Source organism: Canis lupus, chromosome 22 (genome assembly GCF_003254725.2).
Source record: "Canis lupus dingo isolate Sandy chromosome 22, ASM325472v2, whole genome shotgun sequence".
NCBI lineage: Eukaryota > Metazoa > Chordata > Mammalia > Carnivora > Canidae > Canis > Canis lupus.
This window is the reverse complement of record NC_064264.1, coordinates 8,012,347-8,025,563: the sequence shown is the minus strand read 5'-3', so window position 1 is coordinate 8,025,563 and position 13,217 is coordinate 8,012,347. Positions and strand designations below refer to the sequence as shown.

Below are 13,217 nucleotides of genomic sequence, written 5' to 3'. Positions count from 1 at the left end.
TTATGTGTAAAGACCCTTTACCACATTCTCATCAAGTAAGTCTGTTTTTAAGACATCTGGGATGGGGAGCACATTCTTTCCTGGGGTAGTTCCTTTCATCACAAATTTGTATCCTAGTGGCTTCTGCTTCTAGATCCTAATTTTTTCTTTTTTTGGTGTATGATATACAAAGTAAGTCTGATCTCAAATGTACGAGCTCTACAAATATTTTGTGAAGCACTGTTGCCCACCCCACCCCCTCCTACCATAGGTCTTTTCCAGACTCAACACCTCTTAAGTGTGTCAGTTCATCCTATGACAAAGCATCTCAATTTTTGCCTCACAGCCCAGTTTGCCTATGTCCTTTGTGTGCATGCAACACATTGTGGCAGGAAGCACATCAGGACAGTCATAGCTGTCAGGACAGTCCTCCTTTGTTTTAGAAACTATACTTCTGTTGATGCAGCCTACACACCCACGAATCCCTCTGACAGCTCCATTAACTCCTACTGCATTTACTTTCCCTATGCTTGAACTGCTCCTAAGCACACATTTTCTTTCTGTATTTGTCTGGCTAGAAATGAAGCCCTGATGCAGAATATTGTTTTCATTATTACTACATTTCAACCTATTAGATGTAGTCCATCACTTTTAGCTTAGATCTTTTTGCCATCTGCCATCTGCTCTGTTTTCCATCCCATCTAGATCTCTGTCATCTGGAAACTAGATCTTCATCATCTGAAAACTTAATAAGCTGGTAAAACTGTGGAATAGATCAGAGCATGCCACCAAAATCCTATCCAGATTGTCATGGACTCATTAATTAGCACACTTTAGTATAAGTTTTTAACAAGTTTCAATTTGTACTTACCTGTCCATGAGGATTGTACAAGGCACCTTGCCAAATGCATAAATATGAGGTCTATAACATCTAAAAGTCTCAGAGCCCTCTCTCTATTAGCAACAACAAAAAAAGAATGAAAGAAAGAAAGAAAAAAAGAAAAAAGAAATTACATTGCTTGAAAACACAGCTGTCAGTACTGATCTTTTAAATGTTTATACAGTTGCTTTGCCAATCTACTGTCGAATGGTAGTTGGTTGGCATTTTTATTCAATCCACTTTTTAAAAAATTAGAATACATATGGAGAGTGTTTTTTTAGGCAAGGAGCTAAGCTTCACACCCATATCCACTGTGAATGCAAAAATGCCTGGATAGGTTTGAGGACTGATGCGACTGGCCTGCTGGGTGCCTATTTGTGTGACGCTTTCCCTGGAGAATTATTAGAAGGTCGATGACTTGATAATAATAAGACTATCCTGCTCCAGGATTATGACCACCAGTCTTTGTGAAACAGAAGCCTTCTTTTATTCAACAAAGCAATACTGCAGATGGAAACAGAACACACCCAAGGAGGAAAAGAACCAAGATGCATGAATTTTGTCTGCGGGATGGCTCGATAGGAGCCACATTCCCATTACAGCAATGTGTGTGTTGCTTAAATTCCCTTTTATTTCCAGAGGCCAAGGGAAGAAATCATAGACCTCAGGTAACCGTGGGTTTGAGTCTTGGCCCTACTGTTTAATAAGTATGCCATAAGACCTGTTTTTAGGGGACCATTGCTAGTCCCTAGTGAGAAAGACTTTCTTCTAAATTCTTACAATTAAAAAAACAAAAAAACAAAAAACAAAAACAAAACAAAAAACATGATCCTGAATCTAGAATAATCTACAAAGTCCCAGTATGCCTATTCTAATTCCTTTTAACATTATCCCTCTTCCTTCCATACCATTTACTTGGGATTGTAGAGTCAAAATTAAATCCATAGAGAATTTTGTTCTTGAGTTGCATTCCATTTTAGATTTTTTTTTTTTTAGGACTTCCTGAATCTGTTTTTTTTGTTTTTGAGACCAGTGACTCCAAAAGTGTTGGTATGTGTGAGAGTTTTGGTTTGGGGTCTTGGAGAAGTGGGGGTTCTATGTGAACAGATCAGAGAAATAAAGCAAGATAGTAGAGGTATAATTGACACCTGCCCCAACCCCCAAGCACAGGAGGATATCTGTGCCTAGCAGAGCTATCCCCATGGAGAGATCTGCAGCTAAGGGGATCCTCGAGAAGGAGCAAGTATAGAAAGATGTGAGCAGGTAATTTCTGTTTGGGTTCAAGATTTTCCAAGGAAGTACTTATCTCAATGAAATATAATTATGCTCTGCCTCTTGTTCTGAAGACTGGATTCTTTGAATTAGGGTTTAACCTCATCTTGAATTCCAGTCATGGGTCCCTCTTCCTCACTCGATAATGCCCATGAGGTCGTATTTACCCTGCTATTCTATGAAAACACTTTATTACCCATGTTCTTAGCATTGTTATGTAGATACACCACAGAGGTAATCATTGTGTCCCACTGCCATACCAATATTTCAGCTATGAAATAGCATGCATCTTTTCTATCAGTAGTCAACATTATATTCCCTTTAGCTTTTAGTTATTTCTATTCTCTTTTTTTTTTTTGTAGTCAGTTTTAATTCCTTTTGAAAAGTCTAGTTAGTCTTTGGAAAAATAATTTATTTGATCAAAATGGATGATCTACATGGTTTCATCATCCTTAAATGTTAAGTTATTGACTAAAAATTCCTATCTCATTCCTTGACACTATCTACAGAGCTAATTATCTCGTTTGCTTTTTCTTTAAAAACTCCAAACGTTAGTGGTGATAGGCAAACACTGATAGGCAAACACTGCCTATATATCTAAGTTCTTCAGCCTCATACCTGACATCCTAGAAACAAGAGGTATTTCTTGGATTTTTGCTGATAGCGTATCCCCCTGTGTTCAGATAGTGTTCAATATCTCTCAGCTTTGTACTTGCCCTTCTATACCCTTCTCTTTACCAAAGTAATGGGAAGGCTGCAAAACCAATTTTGAAAAATCCCTCACCAGCTGGCATATGATGGGAGGCAGAAGATGGAAGGTGGAGGGAAAGAAAAAGTTGCTTTCGTGGTTTCTGCTTTAAATAATAAAATAATAAAATAAAGCCATTCTCATAAATACTTTTTGCAAAAAGTTCATCAGCAGCCACGTCAGGGACAGCACAGCGGGGCAGTGATGGTGGTGATAGCAACTGTAAATGTAACGTTAGCATTTGGGAAAGAACACAGAAGAAGCAAGGGCACTGGCTGAGTGTTGGGTCCTGAAGGTGCTACTCAGGCCATGATCCAACAGAAGCAGCCCCAATGGTACAGTGTTTATGGATTCTGGATAAAATAATTTTCCTCCACCTCCAGGTCTGATCGTCGTTGAGTGTAATTGCCAATCTTTGCACCAGCTGACTTTTCTGGTTTTGCTCCTCTAGCTTACAACAATACTTTAGTAACAGAATCCTTATATTAAACTCCCTCTTTGTCAAACACCTAGATCTGTGTCTGTTTTCCTGGTTATGCAAGGACTGATGCACACTGCTCTGAATCAGCCCGTGTGTATAACAGCAGATGCCGTGTGCCCTAGGAGCCATTTCATCATATGTTGGGAAAACATTCAAGGAAGACTCAATTGACAATGTCAGCTCTGCATGCATCTGTTCTTTATCTCTCAGTAGAGAATCACCAAACTCTCAGACCCAATAAGAGGTTTGTGGTATCCACGGGCTTTCATAGACTCTTGTTTCTGCCATATTTATTCCCCCAGAAGGTCTGCATTTAAACTATTACAGAAAATGCAAACCTCCTGTGTCTGGTTAAGTCCTTTCTTTCTTCCTTAAGCTACAATTCATCACTCTCCTCTCTCTAGTTTTTTTCTTCCCCTTAGACGCCTCAGAATTTTGAATGTGTAGTTTTCTTTTGGTACTTCTTTTATTTTCTTTAGGAAGTCTTCATTTTTACAGATAATCTGGCATTCAGAAGGAGGATTCTCCAGGGAAAAAAGGAAATCTATAGTAATAGTGCTAGCCCAGAGGAAGGAATAAGATTGCTTTCATGAGTCGAGTTAAAATGTGAGGCTTATGCTGATGACATCAGTGTGGGCAGGATCCTTGTGCCACAGGTTCATTGTTAGCATACACAGCCTCTATCCAAGGTCAAAAATGAGAATATCTTACTCCTTCAAAAATTAAGAATGGAGTATTATCTTGAAAAATAGGATAATTCCATAGGTTAGCACAGTAAAAATTCATGCCCGTACCTCTGTATTTAGGAACTGCTCCTTCATCATTCTGAGTGATGTGGGAGGAACTGACTCCAAATGTGGGAAATACTCATGTAATGGTCCATTGCTCTCGTGGATTTCTTGACCTTTAATATTCAGAGCCTCTCTGTCTCCACACACTTTCTTTTCTCATGTCTGCACATAATGCAGATACGGTAGATTTAGAAGTTGGCGCTTGATGAGACACAAAATTTGGAAGAAAAAAGATAAACAGTGCAGTTGAATGTTGCTCAGAAGCAAGGAAAGGCATGCAGCCAAATTCCCCCAGTTTCTTGTTTCATGGTGCCACGTTGCCTGGATATCAGCTTATCAACAGACTGAATTTCTACCACCACTAACGCATGAAGAGACCTTGTAAGAAAACTGCATTGAATATGAGTACCAGCTTTTAAAAGGGGGGAGATTATAATACAGGGTAAGTCTTTTAAGCAAATCTGTCTTTTTTATTTCAGTCATAAGTTATTTGGTAGATTTGTCCTCCTTGAAGTCGCCAAGCATTTTAATCAAACCTTATCAGGTATAGTCCCCTTGAATAGGTGAGATGGATTTCCTCAGCAATAGCCCAAGAAAAGCACACATGAATTGTTGCCACAAGAAAGATCGTCAGTCATTTCCTTATGCTATTTGAGGAAAGAAGAAATCTTTCTAGCTTTGAATAATATTTATGCTCTGCTCTACAGATCTGGAAAATGGGAGGAGGGATATTGGGATGATCCGAGTAGAGGACACAGCGTTAGCTTCTATCACAGATAATATTAAAAGAGTTTCTGAAGTGCACGTTGAGGGAAAACAGCATTAAATCAAATATTTATAGTTTATAAGCTTTATCATGGAAACAGGACACACAGAGATGCTGACTGTTGTTTTCCTAAAAAATTTCTCTTTGGGGGCAGCCCCGGTGGTGCAGCGGTTTAGCACCGCCTGCAGCCCAGGGCGTGATCTTGGAGACCGGGGATCGAGTCCCGCGTCGGGCTCCTTGCGTGGAGCCTGCTTCTCCCTCTGCCTGTGTCTTTGCCTCTCTCTCTAGCTATGTCTCTATGAATAAATAAATAAAATCTTTTTAAAAAATTTCTCTTTGGGACGATCTGAGCCTTAGCTTCGTGAACGAAGAAGCTGGGATTTCTCACATGTTAGAATACTTCTTTGGTGTGTATATGTGGGTGCTCTTGTGTGTGTATGTGTATAAGCATATAATAGGGGAGAGGAGAGAGAGAGAAAGAAGGAGCTAGCATAAAATGAGAGCTTTCTATAGCCATGATCTCAGTTAATCAAACAACCCAATGGGGTAGGTTTGGCAAAGGCAAAAGTGTGAGCAGAGTGGAAGATGCTTGGAATTCTCACTCTATGCCTTGGCAACCCTATTCTTAATATGTCTATTACCCCTTAATTAATTAAATTATTATAGACATCTCAGATTCCAAAATGACATATATATTACTTTTACAATCAGATAAGGTAATTATTATTATTTTAAATGATCAAGAAATAACTTGTCACATGCTGTGATTCCACAGTCCACCTGTAGCAAACACAAGATGAAGCAGAAAGAACTCTGAATTATTCTTCCACAAACAGGGAGTGAGAATAGGGCAAAGCACAAAACTAAGCAGTCTGGTGAGATCCAATTACTTAGAAACATGTGAGAAAACTTTTTATCCTTTGACATAAATAACATTTATTTGCTTGCTTGCTTGCTTATTTATTTAGGTCCATTCCCAAAACAGGTTGAACTCAATGAAATTTCATGCTATGATTTGTTGTTCCTTGGAGGTACAAGATAAAGAATGGGAGAAAAACAGAGAAGACAACAAAAGCTTTCGAATGTTCCAAGGATTCCTTGCATTCGGGTCCCTTCCTCTGTCTGCAACACTTCCTTAATGAAGGTATAGTGTATCATTTGCTCATGGAGGGAACTTGTCTGTCTCTTCTTCGAGGCCTGAGGGCTTTTTCTCCCATCTTTAGGTCACATTGGGCCCAACACAGGCCCTCAGTGCACATTGATGGCGTGCGTGGTGAACGAACGAGCAGTTGGATGGTCTGATCCTACACCCATCCCATTTCAGGAGCTCTGTAGATAGTCACATCTTCATTGCTGAAGCACTCCCAGTGATGGGCAGCTCACTATTGACCATACTGTGACTCCCAGCTAGAGAAGGTAGCTGGCAGCTCCTTTCAGTCAAAGTTATTTAAAGCCATTCTCAAAAAACAAAAACAAAAACAAAAACAAAAAATAATAAAATAATAAAATAAAGCCGTTCTCATAAATACTTTTTGCAAAAAGTTCAATTCTCTTCAGTTCTCTTCCATCTGTTCAAGGAAGGATAAACAACAGGGTGAAAATATTAGGACTATTGTTTAGGAAGTTTAGGTCTCTACTAAGGAAAAGATACAGACATTTTTTTTTCCCGTGTAAAATAAAACCATAACTTTAAAGATTTTATCTTATACATTGGAAACTCCCATTGCCCTTTGGAGGTTTGCTCTTGAAACTGGCTTGCTATTTTCATATTATATTGTTCTCCATCATTTGAAAAGGCGTAATTAGGAATCAATTATCTTTTGGAAGATATTCTTTTAAAACATCTAATTTAGAAACTGTAAAATTCAAGTGATGCCTCAAATTGTGAAGTACTTGGCTTTGCTACTTTCACTCTGGATATATTTTAGATATCAAGCTTAAGGTCTTTAGACATCAAAAAAAATCTGACTCACAGGTTTCAACTCCACACAAAATATCTAACAGATAAAGTAAAGCCACTTTACTTTTATATATAATTAAATTTAGTTTTCATTACAATGGTTATCAACTACTTTTGAAACTTCTATCATTGTTTTGAATTTTTTGGCCTAAGGTGAACTTATTTTGCCTTAGCTTTTCTAGAATGTTGATGTCATTATCTCAGTAAGCACTAATAATAGATTAGGTATGTAACAGTAACTGCAGTCCAAGTCTTTGTTCCTCTCTTGCACTAGATGACAGCATTCTAAATGCTCCCCCTATCCATGGTCTGTCTTCCCATAAACTCATTCTCCACAGTAAAGCCAGAGTGATCTTTCTAAACCAGAAATCTGGTCAACTTTAAGTATGAAATTTAGGGTTGGATAAGTCTTTGTTGTGAGGGAGGCTGTCTCGTGCACTATAGGATGTTCAGCAGCACTCTTGACTTCTACCTACCAATTGTCACCATTTATGACAACCAAAAATGTCTTCACACATTGCTAAATGTCCCTAATAGTCAAAATCACTCCCGTTGAACACCTCTGACTTAAATAAAGACCTTCAATGGCTTCTCGTATATAAGGTAATCTTTAAACTCTTAAAATTTGAGTCTGAACATTGCGTATAAGGTTTCCATAATCTGGGATCCCTGGGTGGCGCAGCGGTTTGGCGCCTGCCTTTGGCCCAGGGCGCGATCCTGGAGACCCGGGATCGAATCCCACGTCAGGCTCCCGGTGCATGGAGCCTGCTTCTCCCTCTGCCTGTGTCTCTGCCTCTCTCTCTCTCTCTGTGACTATCCTAAATAAATAAATAAAATATTAAAAAAAAAAAGGTTTCCATAATCTTCCCCTGCCTGCCTACCTCTACAGACTTTTCCTATTCTGTTTGAGGTGGAAAAAAAAAAAAAGTCTGGTTCCTAATATATCCAGTTATTTTGTGCTGCATGGGAAAAATCTGTACCACTTTCTCTTTCTTTTTCTCCTAGCATAGTGGTTCTCAAATTTTAGTGTCCTTGTATCAGAATCACCTACAGAGTTTGTTAAAACCCAGAGTGCTGAGCCCCACTCCCTAGACTTTAGGATTCTGTAGATCTATGATGGTGCCTGAGAATTTGCCTTTCTAACAAGTTCCCAGGTGATGCTGATGCCCTTTGAGAACAAGTATTCTAGTTCCTTGGGGAACTCTCCCTCACTCTAAGACTCAGATGCTCTGGTCACTCATTTAGAAAGCCTTCCTTGACTGCTACACGAGAGTTTGTTTTCCTTCTCTGTTTTCATAGCACCTTTTAACTAATAATGTTGAACCTTTATTACACTACTCATCTACTCATCTAGCTATCTCCCCTGCTTACTGACAACTCTTGGTGGAAAGTTCTCTTGTCCCCCTGGTCTACGTCAGGCCTTATGTAGATTCTCATAGCCTACTTTCTTCAACAAGGATCATAATAAAGGAATAAAGTTATAAAATGTTGGAAATCCTTAGATCTCTCTCAGCCCAGTACTTTGACTTACTTACCTAGAATCTTTTATTTACCTATTTTCACTATCACACAGGCCAATGGAGGTTGTTTAAGTAAACTAGGGGAAGACACTATCCAATTATTATTTTCCAATTGTTAAATGTATATATAAAACTGTTTATATATAAGTGTATGTATATATAAACACATATCTATCTTATTTCCAAAGAAGTCAGCTTTGAACACATCACACTCTTAGTCCTATAGAACTCTATCAACTCATCAAAATCACCTGCTCTGCTCTGACAGGACCTAACCCAAGGGCAGCAGCGCTACTTTTACAGCATCATGAGGATTTATAATTCCAGGCCCCAGTGGGAGGCTCTGCAGAACCGCTATATTCACAGCCTTCAGCACCAGCAGCTGCTTGGTGAGTTTTAACGACCTGACCTAAACCAGGCACCTTAGGGAGGGACTTGTGTGCTGCAGCCGGAAGTCAAGTTTCCAGATAAATAATTCAAGTAGAATGGCCCCTGCCAGCGTGCTATTTTATAACATGGTTGGCAGGTCATGTTTAAAAATGATTATCCCTGACAATAGAAAGCAAGGTTTTATGGGTAAATTAAGAGGGTTTCAAGAAATCAGAGTATGGATTGCTATAAAATGTCAACAACTGCCTGAGATTTATAGGAACTTGATCTAGTAGAAATGGCAATGGGTTTTGGCAGATGGTCTAGGCCCAAACCACAGCTCAGCCCCTTGCTGGATGTGCAAAATCAGAGGCTTGGGTTACTCACAACAATAACAGTTACACTTATTAAGCATTTACCACGTTGCAGACATTGTGCTAGGAGCTCTACACACATCTCATTTTCTCCTCAGTTTATAGCTGTAGGAAGCTAGAGCTCAGACAGATTATAGAACTTCATCAAGTTATAAGGATAGCGAATGTCAGGGCCATTGCCGGCAAAAAGCATACATTTTCACCCCCATTCTCTGACATCTCTCTTCTAGCTACCTCGTAGGATTTTACGAAGCACAAATGAAATAATGGTTGCAAAAGACCTTCACAGACTTTAAGCAACAACCTTCGGTGATTGTTGTTAAGTCCCTTTTTTTCTAGGAAATGTTTTCAGTCTCCAGCTGGCCTCTATTACACTCTTCTGACTCTGGCAAAGCTTTCTTTTTATAAGCAGCTCACTTAACATTAGCACATCTAGCTTATATTGCTGTTCCTGCATTTGCACAAAAGGAAGACATGGTTTTTGCAAATGGCTGAGTAACAATAACAATAACAATAGTTATCTGTTATTAGGCCTTCCTTTGTGCCCCCGCGCAGTTCTAAGCACTTTGCATATATTGTCTTGTTTGAAACTCAGACACCTCTATACGGTAGGTGCCTCTTTAACTCACATTTTACAGAAGAGAAAATTGAGGTGTGGATAAGAAATCACTTGATCAGGGTCATATAACTAGTAAATGGCAGAGCCAGGACGCAGCCTGTTCCCCATGATTACCTGTATTCCTGCAGAAGCATCATCTATTAGCTTTGTTTGTAGAGTAAAACTGCATAGAGACCAGTGAAACCAGAGCAGGGATATTCAGTATTTAGTGCACATAAAATCTACTTGTGTGTGTTATCAACATGCATATTTCCAGCCCTAACTCTGAGTTTCTGATTAGGAAAGTCTATGGAGTAGAGCCAGAAATGTGAATTTTTATTTATTTATTTTTAAGATTTTATTTATTTATTCATGAGACACACAAAAAAAGGGACAGAGACATAGGCAGAGGGAGAAGCAATCTCCCTCCAGGGAACCTGATGCAGGACTCGATCCCAGGACCCCAGGATCACAACCTGAGCCAAAGGCAGACACTCAACCACTGAGCCACCTGATGCCCCCAGAAATGTGAATTTTTTAAAAAACATTATTAAATGTGTTTTCAGCCTGATGATTCTGTAGTGGATGGTCTGCAGACTATACTTTCAAAACACTGACAAAGATCGAATATCTCTGTTTCTGGTTTGAAGAAAATTTTGAAAATGAAAATATGCAATGCATGCTCAGATTACTCAAGGCCCAAGTCCCTGTCCAAGTGATTTGTCATGTTAATCAATGACTAGGTATTCATTAATTACTGAATGATAAATGCAAAAAAAGAAAAGCGTATGTCCTATCCTCAAAGATCATATAATCTGGGTGTAGTAACACAATTCAAAGTAGAAGTTTTATGAGTCCATAAATATCTACAGATTGTTTGCTTATTTGTTTTGTAAGCCTGTTGACTTTGAACTTCCTCCCATTTCTATTCCCTTAGGCTACATTACTCAACAAGAAGCTTTGGCTTGTGCCACTGTACTTAGAGATTCAACCAAGAGAGCCTCAGCTAAGGTAGCTCCTCCAAGATCCATCCCCTGGAAGCCTTCAGCCATGACAAGAACACGGCTGTCAGCACTACCCTATGTCTGTGGTTCGACCCAGGGCTCAAAGTGCAGAGCTTGGATCCCTCAGGAATTGAGGCTTTGCAAAGCTCTGAAACAGGTGCTTTGCCCATGTACCCCAAAATCTAGTGGGTGCTTAGTACATATCCGTTGAAAGAGAATGAAAAAAAAAAAAACCTTCTAACACACACCTATGCCTAGAAATAATCTCTCTTCCACTAACATAAATTTTACCAGCAGGAATAAATTGAGAGGTTTAAGAGCAATGAAACTAACTATAAACAAGCCTTTCACTCCATGTATAACCTGTAGAGTGAAATGACTTTTGAAGCTTTCAAAGTAAATGCTTCCTTTTATTTAGAACCTTTTAGAGAAGTCCCAAGAACAGTGAGAGAGGAAAAGTCATCAGAGGGGCCAGGTTTTGAAAATACACAAACCAATACCGAGTTCAACACTGAGCACACAGGGTTTCCAGATTCATATTATCTCAGCAGCAACTGGCCTGTGCATTTCCATGTCCTCTTTCCTCTCTTCTTGCCCATCAAGCAATAGCATTTAACTTGGCCCCAAATCTTCTGGTTCTTGCCTGACTCAATCCCTCTGTGTCATCTTGAAACTTGGACTTATCAACTTGCCGCAGCTGGGTTCATTTTACCCAGCTATAGTTGACCTTAACTCAGGCAAGAGAATTCATGCACACATCATCTCCTGGCAACTGAAGATACACTCTCAGCAGAACAAGAAATAACCCTTAAGGAACTAGCCTCAAGTCTAACCTTGCCATGGCCTCATTGGTTTTAACCACACACACAATTTTAGACAAATAAGCAAAAAAAAATGAGATAATGAATCAAAACAACATATAATGGTATAGTGTCATATTAGTTATATATTTAACAGTTATTTTCATCACCAATGATTTTTTTTTGCACGTGGAAAGTTAGTCACCCGTGTTCACATAAAGTCAAAATTTTTATAATGTCTTTTCTTCATCTTTATTCTATATGTTCAGTCCCCTTCCTTCATTTAAATCAGCCAATGATTTTGTCATGCCCATAAAAGGAGTTGCTTGAGATGGAATTAGAGACTTGCTTGACAAGGGATGTGCTACATAGAACTGGAAGGAAGATGCTATACCATTATAAGAAGAAAAAAAAAATCTCATTGATGATGATGTTTATCTTCTCTTGCAACCATTCACAAAGAATAAAGTTTTTTGACATCTGCAAATCCTGGCCCTGATTCACGTACCCTATGTAGCTTTTCAGTTATAAGTTAAGAATCATTAGGTAGGCTTAAAAGAAGGAAAAAAAATAAATGGAACTACAGTAAGCTATAGAGCAGCCCTCTGGAGGGACTAAAGTTTGTAGTAGATTTCACTCAGCCTATACTAGTTTCCCCATTGCTTCCATCATGACCCCTTTATTCCTATCAACTTCCTGCATGAACTTTTAAAAATTGATATATAGCTGACACACAATGTTACATTACTTTCAGGTGTACAATGTAGTGATTCAACAACTCTAAACATTATGCAATGCATGCACTTTTGTCTTAGACTTTTTTTTTTCTTATGGGCATGGATATTTGCTGTGTAAGCCCTAGCTAGTGATGCAGAATATTAAGGAGACCACTTATAATTCTGAGCTGCATCCCTACATCAAAATTCTCAGAAACACCTTATCTCCAACAGAGGCTTCTAAAAGCTAATTGACAAGCGAATGTCAGAGGCCCAAAGAAAGGACAAATCTAAGCATAGAAGGTCCCACTTGTTGGCTCTCCTGTTGCAAAGGTAATGCCCTTCCCTCTTGAGCCCCCCACCCAAAGCTCATGAGGAATATGACTGATTATGGTGCTAGAAGAAAGGTGCTCCCCTGAGAGGACCCTGAGAAAAGACAGACAAAGTGGAACAGAGGACAATCCGTAATACCAGCCTTGCTTATCCATTCACTAGTTGATCAACATTTGCATTGTTTCTAGCTTTGGAGTATTACAAGTAAAACTGCTATAAATATTTTAACGTAAGCCTTTGTGTGCACAAAAGTTTTTATTGCCCTTGGATAGATATCTAAGTGTAATTACTGGGTCATATGGTAGATTTAGGTTTAACACTATAAGAGGGTATCATAAGGTTTTCCTAAGTGACCACCCCATTTTGCATTCCCACTAGCAATGGATACAGAGTTCCAGTTGTTCCACATCCTTGCAATGTCAGACATTTTAATTTTTGTATTCTAGTGGCTGTGGCTGCTGGCTAAAGATATTATCACTATTAAGCATAGTCACCTTCTTACTAGGAAGCATGGCAAATTTTAGTGAAAGAGTTTATGACAGACAAGGAGGTGGTGATGGCAACAATCTTGGACATTTAATAGGAGGAACTTCAAAGTATAGCAGTCAATACTTATAAGGCAATTC

At 39.0% G+C, this 13,217-nt stretch overlaps 1 protein-coding gene across 1 annotated transcript in view; it reads left to right on the top strand.

Moving 5' to 3' along the window:
* Positions 1-12,824, top strand: part of FAM216B (family with sequence similarity 216 member B) — a 68,913-nt gene extending 56,089 nt beyond the window's left edge. The window contains 4 exon segments of the mRNA XM_025478186.3: positions 5,949-6,061; positions 8,666-8,786; positions 10,676-10,815; positions 10,817-12,824. Of these exon segments, the coding sequence (XP_025333971.1) occupies positions 5,963-6,061; positions 8,666-8,786; positions 10,676-10,815; positions 10,817-10,876 (420 nt within the window). The 5' untranslated portion in view covers positions 5,949-5,962 and the 3' untranslated portion in view covers positions 10,877-12,824.
* The last annotated feature ends 393 nt before the right edge of the window (positions 12,825-13,217 follow it).